General features: G+C 45.3%; 1 protein-coding gene across 1 annotated transcript in view; it reads right to left on the reverse strand.

The window, feature by feature from the left end:
- Window positions 1–836: 836 nt before the first annotated feature.
- The window catches only part of zswim8 (zinc finger, SWIM-type containing 8), a 55,506-nt gene continuing 28,571 nt past the window's right edge, over window positions 837–27,771 (reverse strand). Inside the window, exons 8-27 of the mRNA XM_083650820.1 lie at window positions 27,346–27,466; window positions 25,595–25,796; window positions 24,959–25,134; window positions 22,950–24,339; window positions 22,168–22,299; window positions 21,688–21,867; window positions 20,730–20,913; window positions 18,982–19,089; window positions 18,711–18,835; window positions 17,136–17,463; window positions 14,366–14,515; window positions 13,893–14,115; window positions 12,870–13,159; window positions 12,132–12,355; window positions 8,423–8,917; window positions 7,003–7,180; window positions 6,273–6,446; window positions 5,028–5,147; window positions 2,444–2,622; window positions 837–1,166 (exon numbers count right to left, since the gene is read on the reverse strand). Coding sequence (XP_083506946.1) covers window positions 963–1,166; window positions 2,444–2,622; window positions 5,028–5,147; window positions 6,273–6,446; window positions 7,003–7,180; window positions 8,423–8,917; window positions 12,132–12,355; window positions 12,870–13,159; window positions 13,893–14,115; window positions 14,366–14,515; window positions 17,136–17,463; window positions 18,711–18,835; window positions 18,982–19,089; window positions 20,730–20,913; window positions 21,688–21,867; window positions 22,168–22,299; window positions 22,950–24,339; window positions 24,959–25,134; window positions 25,595–25,796; window positions 27,346–27,466 — 5,183 coding nt within the window. The 3' untranslated portion in view covers window positions 837–962. The remainder of the gene's footprint in view (window positions 1,167–2,443; window positions 2,623–5,027; window positions 5,148–6,272; window positions 6,447–7,002; window positions 7,181–8,422; window positions 8,918–12,131; window positions 12,356–12,869; window positions 13,160–13,892; window positions 14,116–14,365; window positions 14,516–17,135; window positions 17,464–18,710; window positions 18,836–18,981; window positions 19,090–20,729; window positions 20,914–21,687; window positions 21,868–22,167; window positions 22,300–22,949; window positions 24,340–24,958; window positions 25,135–25,594; window positions 25,797–27,345; window positions 27,467–27,771) is intronic.

Below are 27,771 nucleotides of genomic sequence, written 5' to 3' on the forward strand. Positions count from 1 at the left end.
GCCTTGGCCAGCCCCGGCTTGGCCCCGCAGTGGAAAGCCGGCCTCTGGGTTTGGTCCAGCCTGATCCGCTGTGTTCCCCCTCTGGCCTTGTGCCTCAGTCGGGCTGAAATGGAAAAAAGGAACCAACGCAACACTCAACAGCTTTAATAACCTCTGATTCTCTTCCCATTCTTCCTTGCTGCATACATGTCATATTCTATACAAAATATATATATAAAAAAGAAAAACACTGACAAATCCTCACCCGTACTTGGGATTTGATTTTTTCCCCTCCATATTTTTTTTCTAATTTTTTCTTTTCTTTTAAACACTGCTAAAATTCTGATCCGTAGTGACAAGTTTTTGGTGAGCAAGGCCTCAAAGCCCCTACCACCGCGGACAGGAATGTTGCAGTATTAAACTGACTCACTCATTGATATCGTTAAAATCAAAGAGCCAACTAAACAAAACTACAAAACACCTGAAATAAAATGACGAGCGTTAGAGAGACACCCCCCTCACAATGTCTTCAGGGGAAATGGAAGAGACGAGTGGATGGAGGAAGGAAGGAATACACTTTAATTACACAGGCTTACACCAACATGAACGATGATCAAATGAGGGAATAAGGGGAAGTGACAGTCAGTCAAGGAGCAGAGAGTGGAGGAAGCTGATCTGCTTTCTCCTCCGCGCTCTGGGTGGACAAACACACCGATGACATTTAAAAAGTAAGTCTTTGGGGAATCGGGGAGTACGGGGGCTGATTGTGCTGCCTGTGTGCTGTGTTTGGTTAGTCCACATTCAGAACTAGGAAGGACCGGGGTAGGCGATGATGTCCTATAAGCCTGACAGAACCAGACTAAGTTGGAACGTGACTGGCTGGTGACTGAGCAGGCTAACAGCTCCACTATAGCAGTTAGCGGGGAGCTCGGTTGCGACTCGGTACTCCGCGGCCCGTCTCCGTGCCCGCTCCCCGGGGCCGGTCAGGGGGAGAAGGTGGCCATCTCCAGAGAGATGCGCTGCCACAGCTCCTTGGTCTGTTTGCCTCGCTTGAGGTTTTGCAAGACGTCGTTGAACTGCATCAAGCCCACCGGCGTCAGACAGAATGCGCCGCGGGCGCTGCGGATGATGTTGACAAAGTCATCGTAGTCGGCGGGCGTCAGGTGGATCAGACGGTGGTGGATGTACTGCAGAGAGTGAGAAAGACGCAGAGGAGAGGGGACATATGGGTCAACAGGTGGCCTAGGAGGACATGGACAGAGAGTTGGTGATTAAAGCCCTTGCCAAACGAGTTCCCACAATGCTGATTAAGCCAGCGGCACATAACTCTCTTTGTATTTCTCAGTATAGCCTACCAGAGCTTTCCCTTTCTGTGGCGATCAGTGGTGTAGTGGTGCCTGGAGAAGTGGCTATACTCTTCATTTAGTGGTGTAGTGGTGCCTGGAGAAGTGGCTATACTCTTCATTTAGTGGTGTAGTGGTGCCTGGAGAAGTGGCTATACATCAGTGGTGTCATGGTGCCTGGAGAAGTGGCTATACTCTTCATTTAGTGGTGTAGTGGTGCCTGGAGAAGTGGCTATACTCTTCATTTAGTGGTGTAGTGGTGCCTGGAGAAGTGGCTATACTCTTCATTTAGTGGTGTAGTGGTGCCTGGAGAAGTGGCTATACATCAGTGGTGTCATGGTGCCTGGAGAAGTGGCTATACTCTTCATTTAGTGGTGTAGTGGTGCCTGGAGAAGTGGCTATACTCTTCATTTAGTGGTGTAGTGGTGCCTGGAGAAGTGGCTATACTCTTCATTTAGTGGTGTCGTGGTGCCTGGAGAAGTGGCTATACATCAGTGGTGTCATGGTGCCTGGAGAAGTGGCTATACTCTTCATTTAGTGGTGTAGTGGTGCCTGGAGAAGTGGCTATACTCTTCATTTAGTGGTGTCGTGGTGCCTGGAGAAGTGGCTATACATCAGTGGTGTCATGGTGCCTGGAGAAGTGGCTATACATCAGTGGTGTAGTGGTGCCTGGAGAAGTGGCTATACATCAGTGGTGTAGTGGTGCCTGGAGAAGTGGCTATAGATCAGTAGTGTCAATATATACAGTACAGTATATATAAATATATATCAAATAGTCTGTCATTCTGTCATTGTGTTACTATGGATGGAATTATAGTGAACATAAATGATACCCCTTTTGCTGGGGACCCCCTGCAATCCCCTCAAGGACCCCTCGGGGTCCCCGGACCCCACTTTGAGAACCACTGCTTTAGGCAATGTTTGGGGTACCTCAATAACATGGCTAATCGTTTTCAATATGGAAAATGGTCCTACCCCTAAGCCACTTCCCCTACCCACCCTTCAAAGGGTGGGTAGGGGCAGCTTCCTGTCCATAGCTGCTGAACCCTGACATATATAATGTATATAATGTATATATTATGTAGCTGACATACAGTACCTGGGTTTGACTGAGGGCTTACCTGTAAGTAGGCCTGCTGGCAGCGCTGCACCAGTTGGTGGAAAGCAGGTGTCCGGAGGTGGGCGTGGATGTGGGCGGGGTTTAGCCTCTGCAGGGCGTCCATGATGATCTCCTGCAGGACAAATGGACTGAGGACGCCCTTCGCTGCTCCTACACAGAACTGATAGACAAAGTTCACTCCTGGGAGAGGAGAGGAGAGGAGAGGAGAGGAGAGGAGAGGAGAGGAGAGGAGAGGAGAGGAGAGGAGAGGAGAGGAGATTGTATTTTGATGTTAAAGTTTGTTTGTTTTTTGGCTGATTTAGATTTGACTTTAGGTTGTAGGCAACTTTGGCTCTCACTAGCCTATTAATGAAAATAATAAACAAAATTAATTAACAATATTGCCTATTGACACCTCTGATGGAAAATACTAATATTGCAAATATGAGGCAATCTGAGACAAAAGCCAACATGGTACTAATCTAGTAAACACATACGATGCAGCCAACGTCCAATGAATGTACCCAACACACACACACACACACACACACACTCTTATCATTTCAGCAGTCAAAAAATCTCTGGGAATTAATTAATTAATTAATGTTTTCCACCCCGAGAGGCTAATTACCATAATACTGTAGTCTCCTGGCCAATCTGTGAGGCTTGGCATCCCTATCTGGACTGGATTATATTTTTGGCAGTGTGAAAGCGAACCGCAACAGCCAGAAAATGAAAAATGTATCATTCTCACATTAGGTGCGAACCCAGGAAGCGGACTATCAGGTGTGAAAGCGCCCTTAAAGACGAGCTGAACCCAAAGGAACCCAAGTAGCACGAGGGTCGGAGACGATTCAGAGTCTGAAAACAAATCTTGTCTGAGATGAGAGGCGGGCCATAATAGCGTGTCGATGATTTGATTTGACAATTCTGGGGACTGGATTTGTCGTTGGCCAATCCTGGCGTGTCCGCCCCCAAATCGAGTGGGATTCAGCGGGTTGTGGCAATGTACAGCAGATGCGTTACGGCTGCGTTGCGGATCCGGCAAAACTACCGGAGCGACTCTCGCCCATGTTAATTGATGGCCGATACATGCGGTATGGAAAAATTACGCATCTGTTCTCTATTTTTGTCGGATCTCGCATACGTCTGACAGATGACCTGAGTGTGGGTCTGTTCACAGTACGTCTGACAGATGACAGAGTGTGGGTCTGTTCATACGTCTGACAGATGACATGAGTGTGGGTCTGTTCACAGTACGTCTGACAGATGACAGAGTGTGGGTCTGTTCATACATCTGACAGATGACAGAGTGTGGGTCTGTTCACAGTACGTCTGACAGATGACTGAGTGTGGGTCTGTTCATACGTCTGACAGATGACATGAGTGTGGGTCTGTTCATACGTCTGACAGATGACAGAGTGTGGGTCTGTCCATACGTCTGACAGATGACAGAGTGTGGGTCTGTTCATACGTCTGACAGATGACATGAGTGTGGGTCTGTTCATACGTCTGACAGATGACAAAGTGTGGGTCTGTTCACAGTACGTCTGACAGATGACAAAGTGTGGGTCTGTTCACAGTACGTCTGACAGATGACAGAGTGTGGGTCTGTTCATACGTCTGACAGATGACAGAGTGTGGGTCTGTTCATACGTCTGACAGATGACAGAGTGTGGGTCTGTTCATACGTCTGACAGATGACATGAGTGTGGGTCTGTTCACAGTACGTCTGACAGATGACAGAGTGTGGGTCTGTTCACAGTACGTCTGACAGATGACTGAGTGTGGGTCTGTTCACAGTACGTCTGACAGATGACAGAGTGTGGGTCTGTTCATACGTCTGACAGATGACAGAGTGTGGGTCTGTTCATACGTCTGACAGATGACATGAGTGTGGGTCTGTCCATATGTCTGACAGATGACATGAGTGTGGGTCTGTTCGCAGCCGTACCGCATCTGTTCCGGAGGCGGTGTCCCTTAATCTGTGATGTGATGCAGTAGGGTATTGTATGTTTGAATTTGGTTCTAAAAATTATCTATAAACCAGACCAATCGATAAATCCCAATCAATCATATCCTCCACCCATCCGTTAATGCAGGGGTGGGCAATTATTTTTCCTGGGGGCCAAATGAGAAACCCAGATAGTTGCCGGGGGCCATTATTAAAAAAAATTGGTCACGCCGTAACCTCAAATTTTATCACTAGATTAAATTATAGAAAACATACTGTGCACTTATTCTTCAGCATTTTATTATATTGAAAATCACTCCAAACAGCCAATTTAGGGTGATCTAATTAGATTTGTTTTAGCTTCATAAGTTAAATGGTGTGGTTTGTCTTAGACCTCCCAGGCCAGGCAGAAGCATCAGGAAGGCCGGTTCTGGCCCTCGGGGCTGTGTTAACGTGTCCATTCATTTCTCCTCCAGACATCCGTTCATGTGTCTCTTCATTTGTCCCTCGGCTCACCTAGCCCTGCGGCCAGTCCTAGAAGCCACTTGACATCCTCAGTGTAGGGCGGGCTACGGGAGACTCACCTAGCCGTGCGGCCAGTCCTAGAAGCCACTTGACATCCTCAGTGTAGGGCGGGCTACGGGAGACTCACCTAGCCGTGAGGCCAGTCCTAGAAGCCACTTGACGTCCTCAGTGTAGGGCGGGCTACGGGAGAAGTTGTTGGGGTGGTCGTTGTGGGCCCTCCTTCCCAGCATCTCCAACGCCAGCATGCCTTCACACACGGGAGAGATGAGATGGTTACTGAAAACCAGGGTTCATACGCTTAACTCCTTTCTAATTCCAGGACTTTTTATGAATATACAGTAGCTGTGTGAACAATAACCTACTCATTAACATTAGATTTAATTGTATTGTCCTACCTTCACCTTCTCAATTCTCAATCATTCACTCCGTTTCCTTGGCAGTCTATTTTTTACAGCCATATCCATCTAAGGGACATTTCTTTTTCTTAGCTTTCTCAATTTCATTCAAGACAATTTTCCTCATCTCGGAAACATGCTGCTTACAAAAGAGCACCTAGCTAACTGCACGCACTAAACACACGCTACATGTAAAAATCATGTGAAATACAATGAACGCTCACAGCACAAATAAAGTGATTACAATACAATACAATTGGACGGACAATTTCTTTATTAGTCACAGACACACAGCAGCAATGCAGAGGCGCTGTGAAATGTGTCTTCCGCGTTTTACCCATCCTGGCTCGTCCTCCTCCATGCTCAGGCCAGGAGTGGTGGGCAGCTGCAATGGAGTGCCATCTTCTGCATGTTTTCGGTGGGGAGCACGGGGAGAACATGCAAACTCCACGCAGAAAGGCCCTTTCTCACAAGAGAACCCACCTGGGCACCGAAGGCATAGGGAGACATACCCCCAGTGTCAACAGCACCACAGGCGGGAATCGAACCCTATGACTGTGCCACAGTGACGTAGAGATTGAGGTAGCCTAGAAACTAGAACTTTTCACATTCTTAGAATTGATACCTGATTTATGGAAATTGAAGGGAATTCACATACACCTTGAATGTTTCTTTAGATTCATTACATCATTGAATTGTGGTGTGATTACTGTTTATTGCAGATTATTACTTTCTTTTTTGTTGTTTGCTTTTTGCCACTAATTCAAAGCCCCAGTGTAAAAGGAGCACACTGAATTTAGCCATTTTGTGATGATGTCATTCATGCACAAATGACTTCACTGGTGCACAACTCAAAACTACTCTCAATAACTGTCAAACTCAATGAATGTCTGCAAAACTGATTACAATTTTCAGATAGGTGTGAGATCATGTGCAAAATAAGTGTCCCTTTAAACAAATCAGAAACAGATCCTCACCAACTCTGTAGGCAGAATGCAGGTAGTGCAGGCCCTGTTGGCTGATTGGCTGGCTGTGTTGCTCATCCTCAGCTGGGAAAGGAGTGCTGACCAATGAGACGGGCTGGGAGGAGAGGGTGGGCAGAGAGGCTGCCTGTATGGCCTGGATGGTGGAGCCTGTATGAATACCACCCACTCCAAACACAGATGTACCACTCAGTAAGCATTTACGAGTAGTTAGCAGTTATTAGTCTAACATTTACCAATACTGGCTGACATGCCTCTCCCTCCTAAAAGTGGAAGAATACATTTTGAATTCAGAAATTTAGGAGCGTGCCACATGAGATGCACAAGCTCTAATCTACTGATCCTAACTCAATGAAGTCTAGGGTCAGGGGTCACTCACTATCTTGCTACACTGGCAGTCAGTTTTGTCCGTTTTGGACTGTATGCTTGTGGTGTTCTGTATTTTTGGATTTAGCAAATAAATTCATTCATTTATTCATACATCACTATGTTGCTATGCTGGCGCAGGGACAACTAGCATTATGGATCACAATCTTGCGACTTAAAACGGACTCTCCTGAATCACTATCTTGCAACCATTTCATATTTCCGGTGCCTGATCAGCCAAAAGCATGTGTTTTAAGTTTTAACCATTAGAGGGCAGTCTCTACATTCTCTCAATTGAAGGATGTTTTGGGGTTTCTCTTTCAAACTAAATTGCTTGCAGAGTGCCTGTTGTCCTGACCTGCTACAGTGGTGCCGAGGGGCAGGCCGGTCTCTGGGTGGTAGGGGTGGACGGCTATCTGAGTCATGGACGGCACAGGGACACCAGGGAACGCCACAGCAGTGGCTGTCATGGGCGGATGAGGGACGGTGGCCACCGAGAATGGGTACTGGGCACCGATAAAGGCCGGGTGCATTCCCTGAGAACACACGAACACACAGACAGACAGCCAGACACACACACACACAGACAGACAGACAGACAGACGGAGAGACAGAGAGACAAAATTAGTATGAGTGACCTGCATTATCATACCCCAACCAAGCAAAGCAAAAGAGTGTTAAGAGTGTTTGTGTTGATAGCATCATTTATTCCAAAATGGCGAAAGCGGTAGATATAAAGATTAAGTTCAGATTTGCCTATAATATCTATAGGATGCTGCTATAAAAAGTGTGCCCAACTGTGTGGGCGTCTCCGCCAGCAATCAAGCCACTGTCAATCAATGTTCCCCTGACATTTACTCCTCAACCTTTTGACAGGCACACAGGCTAGACTGAATTTTTGATTTTCTGAAGTCAAAACATGTCAGGTTATGCATACTGATATATGTTATGTCATGCATACTGCTATGCATGGCAGCTATTCAGGTAGTTCGCCTCGTTTTCGGCACCTTCAAAGTCCTTGAAAGTGTAGTTTCAATGTCGTCGTCACAGACAGTCCCCTCACACATGCCAAATTATTTCACCTTTGCAAATAATGATCAATGCCAGTTGTTTTAAACATTTAGAAGTAATTAATTGGGAGAAAGAGAAAACCCATTTGCTAAATGACACTGAGTTCCAGAATTGGAATTGGACCATTGGAACTGGAATTGGCTCTGAGAGAAATATGTTACTGTTGTCTCCGATATATCCACCATCTTCCTCCAGGAATCAAACGCGGAGAATGAATACAGTCTGAGAGGGTGAAACAAAGTAAGCAAGTTTTCATAATACAGTAATCCCGGAATTTTCAAAACCGGATAAGGAAGTGCTCCAAGAAACTGTCATGAAAGAACAGCGTTGGATCAGTGTTGTGTTAGCGCAGCGGCGTGGATGTCTTCTGTATCAGTCCAGCAGCTAACATGAAGGCCCACGCACTTCTTCTCCAGCTTTCTATTCCACTGGCTGGAACTGAAAGTGAGGAAGATCCAAAACTGACCCAATTTCTGTGTGCAGAAAAACACTTTTGACTGACGCACCTCTCCAACCCCATTCTCACCTGTAGCTTTTGACTGACGCACCTCTCCAACCCCATTCTCACCTGTAGCTTTTGACTGACGCACCTCCCCTCCCATTTTCACCTGTAGCTAGGCATCACTCCTCTTCCATCTTGAAGTTTTCATCATTACATAAAAAGGGGAATAAAACATTATTGAAACTCATAAGAAAAGCATTGGCACCTGTGGGTAGGCAGCGCCGGACACAGGGAAGACCACGGGTCGAGGGACATGCTGCAGAGGATGTCCCAGGTACTGGGGGGCGCAGACTGTGGGTAAGTGGGCCTGGATGGTGGTGTAGGGGTGCAGGCCCTGGCCGTGAATGGGAGCCATGGCCTGCCCGGGCAGGGCATGGGCCTGGTAGATGGTGGAGCCCACAGAGATGACGGGCACGACGGCCGCTGCTGTAACCGAGGCTGTAACCGTGGCGACCCCGGGAGACTCCATGTTGATGTTGGCCACGCTCTCCAGGACGCCACAGCCGGGCTCCGGCGGCCTCCTGCCCGTAGCCCCGCAGCGGCCAGAGGGCTCGCGCTGCTGGCCCGAGGACCCGCCCATTGACTGCTCATACAGCCAGTACCACTGGTGAGCCACCTCAAACAGCACCTCAGGGTACACGCCCCCACCCTTAGCTGCTTCCTCCACCGCCATGCAGGCCTTCTCCAGCATCACATTGTCCTGGAGACGGTGTCACACATGAGAGGGCAGACAGGGGGCGAGACAGAGAGAGAGAGAGAGAGAGGGGGGGGGGGAGAGAGAGAGAGAGAGAGGGGGGATAGAGAGAGAGAGGAGATAGAGATAGAGAGAGAGAAAGGAGATAGAGATAGAGATAGAGAGGGGGGGGTAGAGATAGAGAGAGAGAGGGGGGGAGAGAGAGAGAGAGAGGGGGGATAGAGAGAGAGAGGAGATAGAGATAGAGAGAGAGAAAGGAGATAGAGATAGAGATAGAGAGGGGGGGGTAGAGATAGAGAGAGAGAGGGGGGGAGATAGAGAGAGAGAGAGGGGGGATAGAGAGAGAGGAGATAGAGATAGAGAGAGATAGAGATAGAGAGAGAGAGGGGGGGGAGATAGAGATAGAGAGAGAGAGAGGGGGGGGGATAGAGATAGAGAGAGAGGAGAGAGAGAAAGAGAGAGAGAGGGAATGGATTGTGTGAGAAGAGAAGACAACAGAGAGGAAATTCACTCAATATAATGAATCCTCATTTGTTCTTATACCAGCAGTGTACCTGCAGGTTTCATACCAGCAGTGTATCTATATATATATATATCTATTAGGGATGGGCATCGAATTTCGAATTTTCGAATAATCGTTGTTATTATCAAGGTCGACTTTTATTATTGAAATTCGAAATTCGAAAAAAAAAAAAAAAAATTTTTTTTTTTTTTTTTTGAGTGAAATGTTGCATTGTCTCCCCTGATTCTAAGTATAGTCAAATCGCTTGGTTTGAGCAAGTAAAACAATTTTTATAAACATTTTAAGCAAGGTTTATGGAAAAATGAATGGCGGATGAAATCCCATGAAGAGGGAGAGGGGGTGACTTTGGCACCCCTTTGGCACTCAGACCTGAGCCTACTAAATATTTAATGAACCACTCATGATTGTCAAAACTGTTTTTTATTTTCGAAAATGTCAATGTCATGTAACATGTTCTTTACTTCAGTGGTGCAATGCTTGTTTGAGCTAAAAATCCACAACAGAAGCTTTTTATATTAATTAATAAAGCCGTAGACTTAGAATCAGGGGAGACAATGCAACATTTCACTCACAAAAAAAAAAAAAAAAAAAAAAAAATTGCATTTTTTTTTTTTCGAATTTCGAATTAAATTCGAATTTGGCCAGCGAATTTCGAATAGTGTTTTTGCTAGAAATGCCCATCCCTAATATCTATATCTCTATCTATCTATCTATCTATCTATCTATCTATCTATCTATCTATCTATCTATCTATATATATATATATATATTGATTGATTGATTGATGACTTTATTACAGACTCAAGTGTTCCATAAAAATACATAAATACAGTACAGATACAAGGACACAACATATATTAAAAAGATACATAAAGGCATCGTCTCCAGTGTTTCCATAGACCAGAGGAATACCTTGTATCACTCTGTTTAGTGTCAGTGAGTGCAATTATCAACTTGTTTTTTGACTCTAGGAGTCGACACATAAATTTATACATAAAATTCCTTAACACAGCATGGAAGGTGGGTACATTACTGATCACAAACATAGTACTTGCACTTGTCCATCTTGGGAGCTTAAGCAGAATCCTGAACGCATCATTATATGCAACCTGAGGTTTTTTCAGTTTTGTGGTGCTATAATTACACCAGAGGTGAGCTGTGTACAGTGGAGTACAGTACGCTCTGAACAAGCAGATTTTTACATTGTCTGTACACATAAAACTTTCGGGCCAACATGTTGGCCTGTGCATAGAGCTTTCGACACTGGCGCTGCACATCATCATCATCACATAACTCATCTGAAATGATGTGACCCAGGTACCGTACTTTCTTCACCACATCAAGAGTGCGATCAGACAAAAGAAAGGGAGGAAACTTTTGCTTCTGATCCTCCTTGGTTTTTGCAATCAGAATAACACTCTTTTTAGGATTGAACAAGATATCATATTGAGCTCCATAGTTAGAGCAAACTTTAAGCAGTTCCTGTAGACCAGCACTACATGGAGATATGGTGACCAGATCATCCGCGTAAATCAGGTGATTGATAAGGTATATATATATACCAGCAGTGTATCTGCAGGTTTAAGAAAGCCAAAGACCATTCCTAATCCTGGAACAAAATTTAAGGCCAATTTTACAAACACAACAAATAGAGAGGCAAAGTGAAACGTCACTTCCTGCTTTCTCGCTGTACCAGCGCTGGGAAAAATATGAATGGCAGTGAACGGAGAATAACATAACTTTTTTGATCCCGTTTGAATTGTGCCACGGGATGCCAACGCAAATTTTGTCAATTTAAAACATAACTTTGCATGTAAAGAAAGTCGCAGTTTGTCGTCAAACTGAAACGTAGGGGTTAGTTTCGTATAAAAACTACATAGCTCGTGGAAGCTCATGGCATATCGCCAGTCTTTCTCTCTATAAACAAACAAGATCAGATCAGGGCAGACAGGAAGTCCGAAACCGGACATTCGTCAAATAAAACACATTTCAAAGTAAAAGCCCATCTTGATGAAAGGGTGCAAGGAGTCGTGTATGCAGCCATTGGGACACACATGCTCCCATAGGCCAGTGCAAGCACTGGCCTAAAAAGTCTATTTGTGAGTGAACATAGTTCTAACTAAGACTATAAATGACAAATACAAGAGAGAAAGACACCAGGAAATGAATGTTTAAGGACATGATTTCCAACAAGTAATTGGAATCTTTTGTACACTCAAGATTTTTTCATAAACTGTAAAGCTATTGTATTTAACTATCAATTTTTGCATTGTTCAAATTTCACAAGAATAACGGTAGCATCTTGATACATAAGCTAATCATTTTTCTGTAAGGTTTTAAATTTCATTAAAAAAAGGCCTACAGCACAGGAAAATGTCTGAAATGGTACTGTACACATGCCCCACGAGATCTCGCTTCATAAATGCCCAACCCTCTTGAAAATATGACACAAGCAGTAGGTGAAGGATGTCAAATTTCAGAAATCACGTACATGCACACAATACGGACGGATCAGTGTGCAGCTTCAAGGTCATAAAGAATCTGTCAATGCCAATGTCTTTAGAGTTGAAACCTAACATCTAAAAGTAACGCTGCATCATATGGTGAAAAAGTATTGACTTCTTATGCCTGTATTTAAAAGATTTGAACACCTTAAATCTAGGTCATTTGAGAAACCAATTGTGAAAGCACTCCTACCTGTTCCTTGCACTGCACCAGGGCTCTCTGGATCTCGTTGGGGTTGAGTGCGTGAGCATGGGGCAGGCAGCTCAGGGCCAGCTCCGCTGCCGCACGAACCATGTTGGGGTCCCTCGCCCGCGATGCCCGGTCCGCCAGGGACGCCACCTCCGGAGGGGTGAGGTGACCGTCCCAACACTCCACCAGGATGTTGAGGGCAGCGCTGCCAATCTCCATGGCCTGGCCTGGAGGACAAAAGACACGTGGGCAGGCGGGGGCAGAAAGGAGGAGAAACAAAGATGGAGATGGTGGAGGTTAAAGTGAGCAATGAGCATGGTGTGTTAATCCAGAGATGTGGTCAGGACTACACACAGAAAGCACAGATTCATGGGAGATCAAACAGAAAACAGGAAGCTCTAACAGAGATTAATAGGAGTATTGGACCCCCAAAACCCTGAAACCAGGGTTCAGATCTCTTGAATTATTTGGTGACTTGAGAACAGACAGTGGGATATAATCAGCTGGGCATATTCACTGAGCTTTTCAGTGTAATGCTTCCCTAATTATGTACTTGGGAATGTTGTATGTGCTTTTTGAAACTCCAGTTTTCTTCCAGAGTTCTTTGTATTTCTCTCCCCTCCCATACCAGGCTATAGGGGATTTGGTTGGACATAATTCAGTCAGGAGTTCTATCTCTCAACCACCTCTCTCGCCATTTCTCTTCTCCTCCATCTTTCTCTCTCTCTCACGTTCACTCACCAGTGATCCAGGACACATGGGAGGAGTAGGTCCTGGACAGCCAGTTGGGTGAGACAAAGTTGTGGAGGCCCAGAGCATACAGGCCGATCTCGAAGGCACAGAGGTGCAGGTTGCGGTGGGGGCCCTGGTGGCCCCCGCTGGCTGAAGGCTGGGTGAAGATGGAGGTTGAAGAGTTCCCTCCGGCCTTGATCAGCACCGTCTTGGCCAGCTCAAAGTAGAAATGGGCTGCCGCTTCTGATGGCTGGTTGGGCACGTGGGGCGCGTGACACTCAGGACGACGCCCTTTGTACCTGGATCAAAGGGAATTTACAACGTGTTGATTATGATCAACTGGTACCAAGGTTATTATAGTTAAAAACTATAAAAACTAAAACTAAACCTAAAGTAAACCTAAAACTATACTGAAATGATATTGTGTACGTACAAAACTACTACAATAAAATATACAGAAAATGTCTTTAGTTTTAGTCTTTGTTAATTCGGTCAAATTTGTCAACACAAGCATTTATTGAGACTGGGATGTCTACGTGAAACAAAGTGTTACGTTTGTATGTATAATAGCTATTCTGAACTTCTTAAATCTTGCCCGACAAATATACCCCCATATTATTATAATAATAAAAAACTAAAACTAATACTCAAACTAATAAAAACTAAACTAAAACTAAACATGTTTAAACAATAAAAACTCAACTGAAACGAGCAAACCCATCCTGGAAACCAACTGAAACTAAACTGGATTGAAAACAAAAATGACTGTAAAAACAAAAAGTAAATAAAAACAAATGAAAAATACAAAACTAGAATAACTCCGCTCCCTACCCAGTGGCAGTGTGAGTATTCCAACTAGTGCCCCTTCAGTCACAAGCCCACTTCTGCAACCTTTAGGCTCAGTATGATTTTTGTTGGTCATCTCAATAACCAAAGAAAATACCTTCTCCCAGTTCTCATCACAATAATCTAATCAAGAGGAAGTGCGTTAACTCATCCCAACGAGCCGACCATGAGGACGTGTGCTTTCACCTGCTGGTGTCGGTGCTCTTGGCCCTGGCCCCGCCTCCGGCCCTTCGAGAGCCGCTGGACGAGGAGGAGCCCAGCGAATCAGAAGAGGAGCTGCTGATGCTGTCACTGTCCTGGCCCCGCCCCCAGGACGCTGCTGCCCAGCCGCCGCGGACGGGCCGCCGGCTGAGGGTGGGGGAGCTGTCCGAGGTCGTCTCTGGAGCGCTGCTGTCAATACTCGCCATGCCTGTCCAAACAAAACACTCACAGATTGTACAAGTTTGATGTGTGTTCTCCTAAGTTGTTTGGACTACAGTTTGTGATGTTCCAATACTCAACATTATAGTAGCAGTTAAATAAACAGGGGTTAATAATGTTCTTATTTGAAGGCGCTAAAACAGTACAAGACCGACGTTTTTAGGAGGAGCATCCATATTGCATTTTGTATTTGTCTTGCCCTTATACTTATCTGAATTTGATCTAGATCAGGTGTTTACCAGTGTGTTTTTTCTTCTGGCGGACAGGTGAGCCCCAGCAGCGCCCGCTGTACGCGCCCCGCCCCCCCAATGCCAGTCGGCTGGGCACCGTAGCCTCGGCCTTGAAGGGAGCTGCTTCCTTCTGCTGGTCACATGGTAAAGGCTGCCCATCTGACACCACAAAGGAAGAGAGAGGGCAAGTTTAGATCAGGACAATCACAGAGGCAATGGCTATCTGTTTAGATGCATCATGGCCTGCTAGTACAGGGTATTCTGTTTAGATGTCTCATGGCCTGCTAGTACAGGGTGTCACAGGGTATGGTACAGGGTGTCACAGGGTATGGTACAGGGTGTCACAGGGTATGGTACAGGGCGTCACAGGGTATGGTACAGGGCGTCACAGGGTATGGTACAGGGCGTCACAGGGTATGGTACAGGGCGTCACAGGGTATGGTACAGGGCGTCACAGGGTATGGTACAGGGTACCATGTGGGTGTGCAGGTTTCAGGAAGCCACATTTAAGAGCCTTTGAAAATTGTAGGTAAAATTGGATTTAAGACCAATTCTAAAACCAAAATAAAGAAACAAAGCTGGCAAAACCAGCCTATTTCTCACTGAACAATTATGAAGGGACATTAATCAGACTGTGTTAAGTAAAGCAGACAGCATGCATATTGTACTGTAGTACTACTGTGTTAAGTAAAGCAGACAGCATGCATAGTGTACTGTAGTACTACTGTGTTAAGTAAAGCAGACAGCATGCATATTGTACTGTAGTACTACTGTGTTAAGTAAAGCAGACCGCATGCATAGTGTACTGTAGTACTACTGTGTTAAGTAAAGCAGACAGCATGCATAGTGTACTGTAAGTCAAGTCAAGTCAAGTCAAGTCAAATTTTATTTATATAGCACCTTTCATACACAAAGGCAATTCAAGGTGCTTTACAAAAAAATAATCGAAAAAACAAGCAGCAAAGCAATGCACATATAAAAAACACATAAAAAACACAGCCGACAGTTTTAGTTAAAATATATACTCAAATTAACAAACATGAAACATTATTTCTGTTTTAAATAAGTTACAAGGCACTCTTCAGTATTATTATTACATGTACAGTCCATTTGTTGGAAATGTACAGGAAAAATCTTTTTAAAATTACAGGCCGAGAGAGGCAGTAGTTTAGTAGCAGTTAAAAGCAAGAGTAAACATAAAGGTCTTTAGCTTGGATTTAAAAATAGGCAGAGTAGGGGCAGATCTAATGTGTTCAGGGAGTTTGTTCCAGTTATGAGAGGCATAGTGGGAGAACGCGGCTTCACCATGTTTAGATTTGGTCCTTGGGACAATTAGTAGACCAGTGCCTGAAGATCTCAGGGATCTGGATGGTTCATAGTGTAGAAGCATTTCAGAGATGTAGTGTGGGCCTGACCCGTTGAGAGATTTGTAAACTATTAGCAGAATTTTAAAGTCTATTCTAAGATTTACTGGCAGCCAATGCAGGGATTTGAGAACTGGTGTAATGTGTTCAGCTTTCTTGGTTCTTGTTAGAACTCTAGCAGCCGCATTCTGAATGAGCTGAAGTTGTTTAACAGCTTTTTTGGGAAGACCATTGAAAAGACTGTTGCAGTAGTCTAGCCTGCTAGAAATGAAAGCATGAATTAGTTTTTCAAGATCTTGTTTGGACATATAGCCTCTAATCCTTGCTATATTTTTTAGATGATAGAAGGCAGATTTTCTTATAAGCTTGATGTGGGAGTTGAAATTTAGATCAGAGTCAATAATAATGCCAAGATTTTTTACCTGGTCCTTTGGCTTCAGAGATAGGGATTCGAGGTGAGCAGTAACTTTGAGCCTATCTTCTTTTTTGCCGAAGACAATTATCTCTGTTTTGTCTTTATTAAGTTGGAGAAAATTCTGGCACATCCAATCATTAATTTGCGCAAGGCACTGACACAGTGACTCTATGGGGGCATAGTCATCCGATGAGAGGGCTATGTAGAGTTGGGTGTCATCTGCATAGCTATGATAAGCTATTTTGTTTTTTTGCATACTGTAGTACTACTGTGTTAAGTAAAGCAGACAGCATGCATAGTGTACTGTAGTACTACTGTGTTAAGTAAAGCAGACAGCATGCATATTGTACTGTCGTACTACTGTGTTAAGTAAAGCAGACAGCATGCATATTGTACTGTAGTACTACTGTGTTAAGTAAAGCAGACAGCATGCATATTGTACTGTAGTACTACTGTGTTAAGTAAAGCAGACAGCATGCATATTGTACTGTAGTACTACTGTGTTACAGTAAGTAAAGCAGACAGCATGCATATTGTACTGTAGTACTACTGTGTTACAGTAAGTAAAGCAGACAGCATGCATATTGTACTGTAGTACTACTGTGTTAAGTAAAGCAGACAGCATGCATATTGTACTGTAGTAATACTGTGTTACAGTAAGTAAAGCAGACAGCATGCATATTGTACTGTAGTACTACTGTGTTAAGTAAAGCAGACAGCATGCATATTGTACTGTAGTACTACTGTGTTACAGTAAGTAAAGCAGACAGCATGCATATTGTACTGTAGTACTAACCCTGTTCAGAATCATTCTGGACATGCAGTGCAAAGAAACATTCATTGAATGGTGCAAAAACACAAGCTGTCTAAATAACTATTTCTTTGATTTAAGACGTTTTCATATTTTTTTTAAGACTATTTCAAGACTTTCTTTTTAAGGCCCTGTGGATACCCTCTTGTATGGTGAGACATGCTGCTGTGAGAGGAGGGAGTTCCTCACCCTGCTCTCTAGGCTCAGTAGCGCCCTCCCCTGCTGTAGTGTTGTTCTGCACCGGGTTTAGCCCGGCCTGCTGTGCTGCCCCTCCACCGGCAAGTGCCACTGCAGAAGATGAGCTGGAGGACGACGAGGCTACAGCACTTGCGGAGGAAGAAGGGGGCGGGTGTTTGGAGACGCCCCCGGTGGCCCCGCCCACCCCGCCGTGGTTGGAGGTCGTGGTGTGTTTGGATGGGCTGCGCTGGCTGCCGGCCGCTGGCTTACTAGAGTAGAAGGAGCTGAGAGTCTGAGGCTTGTGCGTCTGACTCTCCCTGTCCAACAACTTATCCAAGATCTAGGGATGGGAGGAGGGAGAGAAAGAGAGAGACAGGGACAGATCAAGACAAAGGGGGGCAGAAGACAACCAACTACAGGTAAGAAGTTACAGGTAAGATTCCTGGGTCAAGCACACTCACAAGAGATTCTGTGGATCCATATTTCATTCTGTAACTTGCTCACAGCAAGCATTTGTTTGGATCAGGGGCAGCAGAAAATTTGAAAATCTTTGAATTTCCTGTTTGCCGTTTTTCTAAGGCAAGCGAAGTCCCATACCTGAAACACAACTTCCAGCTTTGTGGAGAATTCATTGAGACATAATGATATTAACCAATATGGCGGTATTAAGGTATTATTATGGTATACCGGGGTATTTCAAACTCCCAATGGTATGATTTTCAATACCGTCAAAACCGTTTTCTATCTTTTTTGTTCAGCCAAAATAGTTGCAAGTTTCCTTGCCTGTGCTGGGCTTCGTGTAAATAATTTTTATTCATTTATTTTTATTTGCTACTTTTTTTAACCTTATTAATAAGCAAACATATACGTGTCATATACGTGTTACAAGCAACACTATATTGTTTCAGACCACTTTAACTGAACATGTTACAGGCTTGCCCATAATGGTGTTGATTTAATTGTCATTCTCTATTGAGGACATTTTGTGAACAACATTGTGCATGTAAATAAAGATTTCTGAAAAATAGAAGTTGCTTTTTGTTTATTGATGGACATGAATGTATAGAAACAACTTAGACAACGGAAGACTTATTTGGAGGTAGAAAAGAAACAACACAATTGGCCGGTTACTCGTGCAGCCCGCAAGCAGAAACAGGTGGCAATGTCTGTTTGATTGTTTTGTACGGCTTTCTGAAAAATAATTAAAAGTTTTAGATGGCCGGTGTTCCCCTTCAAGACTACATCTCCCACAAACCTTTCTTCCTGCCCTCCCTCCCTTCCTGGTGTCTTTGCCTAGATAAATGCATTACAAGTGCATTTTGTGATCAGACTTTAACTCTTTCCACCATCTACCATTGTCGGAAACCATGAAAGTTTGAACTCTGTTTGCACTGGAAGAAGAGCACCCTCTTCTCCTATTGTGCCATAAATATATCTTTGTGCTGTCAACCAATCCAGTGCGTTTCCCTCCGAATCCAACCCAGTGGGATACAATGTAAAATGTAGAGGCTGCCACTACTAACGAATATGGTTATGATTTATTGATGTTAAAATGATACAGATAGCACCTTTAATAAGGCCAGTTACCTTCTTGAGCTTGCTCTGGTCGTCCTTATATGTGATCATTAGAGCCAGAGCTAGGTCGCCCTTCTCCCTCCTGGTTCCTTCACATAGCAGAGGATGCTCTGCCTCGCTGACCGTTGTCTTCATACCTACAGACAACATAGAGGGATGTGGATGGAGAGAAACAGGTAGAAAAAGATACGGGGAAAGGTGAGGAAAAGCAGCATCTTCACCACTAATTGACACACATGACTGTTGACAGTCTAAGGTAGAGAAAGAGCATTCATGTTGCTACCGAGCGCGGCGACAGCAGCTTCAAAGCCCAGCTCCTCATCGCCCGGCATCTCATTGTTGCGGTTGCGGCTCGGTGGACGGGAACCCGTTGGAGACACAACTGCACAAACAGTATGGAGACAAGTGGGAGGGAGAAATGTCAATACCTATAGGTATGATATGATATATGATATGATATTATATAGGTATGTTATGATATATTATAATATGATATAGGTATGATATTATAGGTACCTCGAGGTGCCATTCACATGTTCTTAGTTTAGGGATTAAGAGGCAGAGAAATGTAAGAGCATGCACACTGATGCACGCTGCAGTAATTGCTCACTTTTCCCGTTGCCTGACTGTTGTCTCACTGTTGCCTGACTGTTGTCTCACTGTTGCCTGACTGTTGTCTCACTGTTCCCTGACTGTTGTCTCACCAAGAGAAAGCTTCTTCAAATGCAACCGCCCATTGACGGATGACTGTGAACTATATGCTTATCAGAAACTGAAATAATAAAATAGTTTAATGTTTTATGTATATTTCGGCACAATAAAGGTTTGTGGGGTTGGTCAATTTTTACATTTTAAAAACTTAAAACTGAAATTAATTTCAATAACCTTAACCCTGACAATAGTTGAATGTAATTTAGAAACAGTAACCACCATGTTAGTCGTGGATGTGATTGAATTTTTCAACCATCTGATATTGAGGCAGTGAGATAAGTGAGTGAGGCAATCATTCCCCTAGTGACTAGGGCCTAGTCAATGCATTATTAACTGTTCTTTCAGTCTGTCTGTATAATCCTTGTGATAATCCTGGTCGTCGGGACGTGGAACCCTACTGATTTTCATTCTATTTTACACCTGGGATGCAAGATGAACACGATCAATTGCCTCATATGACAGAAAAGCAGCGCGGACCAGGACTGAAAATGTGAAGACACTGTTGGCCAGAGGAAATGTAGACTCAACAAAGTAGCAGTCTGTTTGTTGTATGTAAAATATCAAGGCGGGTCAAAGATCAGCCAAAATGTCTCAGATTAATTTGTATCCTCACCTCTCTGTTGTATGGCTCAATCCTACAACAACAGACACCTACTGACCGATAGTCCGTAAATCAACAGGAGAATACCACAAAAAGGCACTCAACATGCCTTTGGCATCCCGGTGGCTCAGTGGTCTAAGAATGAAAGGCACCAGGTGCACCTACCCATTGATTCCACAGGAAACATTTTGCACCTACTGTCCAGACAAGGCAACAGGCAACTGGGATTAGTGCTGGTGGAGCACTTTCAGAGCCTGCAGCGGGCTGGGATTGAAAACCAGAGTGGAGTGTCTGGTATCATATGAAACTAGATGACCTAAAGCATCCATTGATACCAACCATGTCATGCTTGCGCTTGTCAAGAAGGCTAAATGACACTCGAACTTTAGGCCAATTTTAGTCAGGGCAAAACCATTTTCAAAGGGGTCCCTTCTCACCTCAAGATATCTGAATGAAAATGGGTTCTACTGTATGGGTACCCGCAAGTCAGCGTCTCTCTCTCTCTCTCTCTCTCTCTCTCTCTCTCTCTGTTAAAAGTGGTGACATTTTGCTGCACTGTTCAATGTAAAATGTTGAAGTGAATTTTATTTTAAATGTGTATGTAATGTAATGTTATGTATGTACAGTATGTATGGGGGGAGGGAACCACTGGACTGGGTTATGTCGTCACCTTTCAACACTTACAAAAGCAACTCCAACCATCACATGTAGGTGCTTACCTGGTGCACACAACACGTCAAAGATGAAGCTGGCCAACATGAGAGGCAGGACCGGTCGGTAATCACAGAAGTTGCCATCTCGGAGCTGCTCGGCTCGCTCTCTGATGGCCGTCATCTCCACCAGGCCCAAAGGAATCTTCTTCAGCAGAGCCACCACCTCCGACTCCTGGTAGGCCAGCTTCACCTGATGGACCAACACACGGACTCAGTATGTACAGTACACATCAATATAGCTCACATAGCACTCTATATACTCACAGAAATACAGTATATACTGTATGTTATGGTCAATGTTGAAAAACGGTAAATCTGTACATTTCCCAGGAAATCTAAAGAGTTAGGGATATATATACTATCACTAACACTAACACTGACACTGAGGGCCAGTATATACTACCTGTAGGTTTGACCTATTTTCCAGTCTGCTGGCAAATGTACAGATTTACCGGTCTGTTGGGAAATGTATAGATTTCCCGGGAAATGTACAGATTTACCCATTTTCAACATTTGCCATAACATATTCATAAAACACATAAAAGAGTTAAAGTTAGTGGAGAAAGACACGCACAAAAACTGATGTGAAGATCAAACATGCAGTAATTAGTTAGAGCTTAACATTGGCTTTTGTGTTGGCCTGTGACTTCTGTTATCTCTTATTATCTTAACTACCCAACTTTTATTGTTGTTTATTCAACTTTTTCTGTGTGTGCATTAGTCTCTAAATAATGTTTTTTAGCAAAGAAAAGTTTTGTCAATCGCTTGTAAAGCACTTTGAATTGCATTTGAGTAGTTTGAAAGATGCTATAAATAATGATTGATTGATTGATTGATTGATGACAGGCTTTGTGTGTGTGTGTGTGTGTGTGTGTGTGCATGTGTGTGTGTGTGTGTGTGTGTGTGTGTGTGTGTGTGTGCGTGTGTGTGTGTGTGTTTGTGCGTGTGCGTGCGCGAGTGTAACCTCGAGGGCCTTGGTGGATGCCGGTGGTCTCTGGAGTTCCAGGGAGAACATGCCAGTGCTGAAGGCCAGGTTATGGAGCTCCAGTCGTTCAGTGAGGACGGTGAGGAGGAAGGCAGCCTTAGACAGCGTGTTGGTGGCTACCTGGGTCTGACGGCTGGTCGACACCTTGCTCTTCTTACCCTGAACACAACAACACAGAAACAATCAGAACAGGAAACAAAACTTTAGACTGTCACCTGCAAAATGCCTTTCTCATCGGTCAAGAAAGGAAGATTTGATTTCATGCAGGTTGCTGAGACGATCCAACAGAAGGAGAAGAAAGAGGAATGTGTTCACAGCTGCTGTGGCCTCCTCCTACACTATCTACTGTACCTGCTGTGACCTCCTCCTACACCATCTACTGTACCTTGGTCTGCTGTGACCTCCTCCTACACCATCTACTGTACCTGCTGTGACCTCCTCCTACACTATCTACTGTACCTTGGTCTGTGGCTGCTCCACTTTGAGGTCCGGGGGGTTGGCCATCAGGTCCCCAGCCAACTCCACCGCCAGCCGGCACGCCTCATTGCCATAGCCATGCGCGTGAAGGGCCTCTGCACATGCAAACAGCACCTACACACACGCACACGCACGCACACGCACACGCACGCACACGGACACATGCATGCACACACACACACACGCACACACACACACACACGGACGCACGCACACAGTTTGTTTCAGTCCAATCTCAGAGCATAAACACTGTCATTTTAACAGACGAGACACAGCACGCTGCACTAGTGGACCTAAGATGAACAAGACCAGAAGATAGTCTATCCACCTTATTTCTAGCTGCCATGATGCCTGATGGGTGCTTCTTCCGCTTCCGGTGTAATAGACTGTTTTACAGTCTATGGTTTTGACGTGACAAAAAAAACGTCTATGAGGATTTTACAGCAGAGCCATTCTGCTCTACAGCCGTGTCATTCGGGTGCTGGGATAACGTAATGCATTGTGGGTAGTCGGCTACTGTGGCTAATGCTAGCGGCTAGCTAGCTATGTTACATGGCAGTAAAACGCCACTGAATGACCAAATTGATTTAACTTTTAATCATTTCGAGTAACACACATTTCAAGTTTCCATACGGACCCCCAGCGTTGGTTAGTTGTTTATAACGTGACTATATTTATAACTTTTATAACGTACTCCAGTTTCCGGTTTGTAATTCGGGTCACAGCAAAGCACCAAAGCACTTTTAAAAAGCTCCCTTCCTTACCTCCATGCGTCCCTCCTGCTCCAGAGGTTTGATCCCTGCAAAAATGTCTGGTTCCTCCTCATGGTGGTTGTCGGCCGGCTGTCTGTCTGCACCATCCTCTGAGGCAGCACTAAGGTAGTAGGCCTGGTAGTCATCCTCCCCGAGAGCCTCTACTCCTGCAGCCCCAGCTGCTGCTTCTGGGCCTTGCTTAGCTTGACCAGCCAAAGCAGCTGCCTCACTTCCTGTTGCTGCCTCTCCCACAGCTGCCTCACCTCCTGGTGCTGCCTCTCCCACACCCTGTGGTGGCTTGCCGGAGGTCAGAGGGGCGGCTACTCCAGTAGAAGCTTTAGAGGTGGAGGGCCGACCATTTTCAGCAAGACCTACCTCCTCATCTCCATTCTGTTCCATCTCCGCCTCCAGCTCTGCGTCCTTCTCTGCGGCACTGGGCATGTCCATAACAACCAGTACCGTCTCTTTGGAAGGGAAGCAAGGTGGCGGAGGTTCAGGAGCAGGGATGGCAGCTGAGGTGTGGGTGACCCTCTTCATCTCAAACATCTTTGAGGTGCTCCCTCCGCCACCACTGTACTTGCGCGAGTCTCGGAGCAGTGGGCTCGGGGAGGGCAGCATCTCTGGCGGCGGGGGCAGGAAGTCAAACGTGTTGCTGGCCTCGGCGCCCAGCGCCAGACTGGAGCCGTCGTCCAGGCTGAGCTCAGCCAGATCTGGCTCCAGGGAGCTGTCCTCGCTGCTGGTTCGCCGCTTTGCGCTGGCATGCTTACCACTTCCCAAGCCACCTCCACCTCCCCCTGAAGCACCTATGGATGTGCCCTTACCTCCTCCCTGTGTCAGTTTAGTCTTCCCTCCTGAAGAGGGGCAGGACCCTTTGTACATGCACTTCCCTCCCCCATCCTCCAAGGACAGAGAGACACTCCCTCCCAGACGAACCAGAACCCCCCCACCTCCGCCCGCTGTCAGACCCAGAACCCCCCCACCTCCGCCCGCCGTCAGACCCTTCCTCTTGCTCACAATGGTCTCCTTGGGTCGCACGGCCACCTCCTGCTGCGGTGAGTGACCACTCACTCTTCCTTTATAATCCATACCTCCGCCACTTTCAGCTCTCCCCAGCCCTACTCCCCCTGGTTCAGGAGGCTCACCGCCTCCTCCCAAAGCGGCTTTGGCTCCCCTCTGCTGCTGTACTGCCCTGGCCCAGCAGAAGGTGGCGCTCTTCTTATCAGCACTGCAGTAGGTGATACCAGGCAGCGGGTAGGCCACCTCCCAGTTGAAGTAGCAGGACTCCACGGCAGGCTTGAACCCCTGGAAGAGCTTGTCCAAGGACTTACGGTGCTGACCACGCTTGACTATCTCAATAACCTTAAGGTGCCATTGCTTCAGCTGGGCTGCCAGTTCCAGACGCCTGAGAGACACACAGAACACGTCTCACTTTGAATGCTTGAGTCATTATTTCATAATTATGATCTTAAAGAGGAACTAAACACCAAACCCAAATCTGTATTAAGCCTGACATCTAATGGTCAAAATCATACCACTGACATGACCATCTGTTATTGGTAGATCTTTGGTGCCAGCTGATGTCACCACTTATTGTACTCTATAGAAGGTGCTTTTTACCTTTAGAGGTCAGGATTTATACAGATTTGAGTTTGGTTTTAAATTACTCTTTAAAGACATAAGAGCAGTGAGTATAAGATCAACAATTAAGTTAATTTGTATATGATTCTATTCTGATCATAAAATATCTAGTCTACACCCTTTTTTCCAAGTTACCAGAAAAGACACTCTCCCTCCATTATCCTGATCTCTATATCAGGCTGAATAACGCAATGGCCATTTAACTGAATACAGGCTACTGAAATACATTCTGATTCTATATATATCTACAGATATATATTCTATATATCTACAAGAAGAGTGACCAATATGTAAAATTCCCTGACATATTCTGACTTCCCCAGAAAATGGACCAAATCTCCCTGACAATTGAGGAGTTCCATGAGCAGTGTGCAGCCAGGTACCTTTGAGGACTCATGGTGGGATCCAGCACTGCCAGTCTCCACAGCACCACCATCTCATCACACATGCTGGCACAGGCGTGAGCCGCCACTTCTGATTGGCCGTTGCTCCTCCCGGTGTGGCCACTGGCGCTGCTGTGGGACGCTGATGTCCGAACGCTGTACCACCAGCCGATGATCTGAACAAACACAACCAACAATCACCAAGTTAGACCACTGAAGTGAGTGAGTGAGTGAGTGAGTGAGTGAGTGTGTGTGTGTGTGTGTGTGTGTGTGTGTGTGTGTGTGTGTGTGTGTGTGTGTGTGTGTGTGTGTGTGTGTGTGTGTGTGTGCGTGCGTGCGTGCGTGCGTGCGTGCGTGCATCTTGCCCAACTGTAAACTCTGTTCCAGCAAATACAAAGATGGTAAAAGGTGAAATTCCAGTAAATAAAAAGTAAACATGTGGTTTAGGTGGGTTTACCCTAAACACCATCCCCGCTGAAATGCTGTCTCACTGACAATTTTGACAATTTTCCGATTGTAAATAAATACCCATATCTACTTTCAATATTCAGTTGGTCATATCCTCCTTTAGATCTTTGTAACAGCTTGAATTCATTTCCAGCAGCTTAAAGTGCTGCGATATTGGTGGTGACGTACCTGTTCGTAGGTGAGGCACTGCTCCGTGAGGATCTCTAGCAGTGGGGCAGCGTTGCTGTCTCGTCTCTTGAACATCTCCCTGACGATGGACAGAAGGTTCCAGATGCCCTCCGGCTCCCGACCCCTCAGTGGCCGCAGCAGACATGCCCATTCGGCGGCAGCCGGCGGCTCCGTGGATGACAGGTACATTGAATTAACATCACTACGGGTGGAAAACAAACACACGTACACACTTCTGCTGTTAGTGGCTATATGCACTGATCACTGGTACTGCCTACAATATACACTTAAGAACATACACGACACCAGTGAGATCTCAGGGTTGGCAGGTTTTCATTTCAAATAAACACTACAGCTGCCAATTTCACTGATTAAGGTAACCTTAGTATGCCATCTTAATAAGCCATGCATTGACACACATGGCTTTTCCCATCTGCCAGCGCCTTTTTTTGTATTAAAGCAACGGGAAGCTCCCGAAAAAGCATTTCTTTCTGGCAGAACGGAGCTCTTTCAAAAGTTTAAACATTTTAAAGTTTTTCAGAAAAGCGCCAGGTGACATGAAACGCTTTTTTCTCAGCCAAGCAATGACGGCTCACCATTTCCCATAACAAGAAGACAGATGGAGAAAGTAAAGGCTCATTTATGCTCCATTTTCATCCGAAAATAAATATGTACGTTTCACAATTACGCACGAATTGAAAGCAGAGTATAGACAGTAGGCTCCGTCCGTGTCCGTTTTAACATTTAAAGTGCCGGTGGAGAAATTGGTTGTTGTACAAGTGAATTTCCGATAACATGACACTGTTCAGGAAGGCAGTATGGGATTATACTGGACATGTATGGGGAATATCTGCTAAGCCATTGCTTGTTGCTCAACACTGTCTTGTCTGCTAGACGTGCTACCCAGCTGGATAGTAAGGTAGCCGGCTACACAGCTAACATCAGATCTACCCAGCTGGATAGTAAGGTAGCCAGCTACACAGCTAACATCAGATCTATCCAGCTGGATAGTAGGGTAGCCAGCTACACAGCTAACATCAGATCTACCCAGCTGGATAGTAAGGTAGCCAGCTACACAGCTAACATCAGATCTACCCAGCTGGATAGTAAGGTAGCCAGCTACACAGCTAACATCAGATCTACCCAGCTGGATAGTAAGGTAGCCAGCTACACAGCTAACATCAGATCTATCCAGCTGGATAGTAGGGTAGCCAGCTACACAGCTAACATCAGATCTACCCAGCTGGATAGTAAGGTAGCCAGCTACACAGCTAACATCAGATCTACCCAGCTGGATAGTAAGGTAGCCAGCTACACAGCTAACATCAGATCTACCCAGCTGGATAGTAAGGTAGCCAGCTACACAGCTAACATCAGATCTACCCAGCTGGATAGTAAGGTAGCCAGCTACACAGCTAACATCAGATCTACCCAGCTGGATAGTAGGGTAGCCAGCTACACAGCTAATGAAATGATACAAAATAAAATGCTCATAAACAACTTAAATGTGGGGGAAACTGGCTTTTGTCAGTCCCTGTCTATGCCAATACTCAATGCCCCCATGTGCAGTTTCAGACTGATTGGCCAACTTGTTTGGGAGATAAATGGATTGGTACGGACGCAGGACAGACCTTCCCTCATTCTATAGGAGGACCACTGAACTCATTCTATAGGAGGACCACTGAACTAATTCTATAGGAGGACCACTGAACTAGAACTCTTTCCACTCCATTTAGTGGCTTGTACGTTACCTGAAGACGACAGGTGAGGGCCCACAAAACTTATGCAGGGTCTTTTTTATGTTGTCGCTGAGGGTAGACTCATCCAGGTACCAGGTACTCTGGTCAGAAGCTGAGGGACCTGCTGTGGGGTCTACACACACACACACACACAGACGTTTACATTTTAGTATTTTAGTATTGTTCCAATGGACATTTTATATGACTATTAGAAGTCAGTATACCATCAAAATTAGGGATGGGGATTTTTTTTTATTCCCCTGACCGACAAACGAGCCTCGTTAACCCATCATTAACCGTTAACTGATGAGTTTCGAGTTTCAACATACTACCGGACGGACACCTTGTTACCTCCTACACATAGGAAGCTAAGACGGTGCCATTTTGTTTCGTTAGCAAAAGTCGGTAAACAGCCTTACCGCTATCACAAGATCTCTT

This window comes from Poromitra crassiceps (assembly GCF_964638095.1).
Source record: "Poromitra crassiceps genome assembly, chromosome: 14".
Lineage (NCBI taxonomy): Eukaryota > Metazoa > Chordata > Actinopteri > Beryciformes > Melamphaidae > Poromitra > Poromitra crassiceps.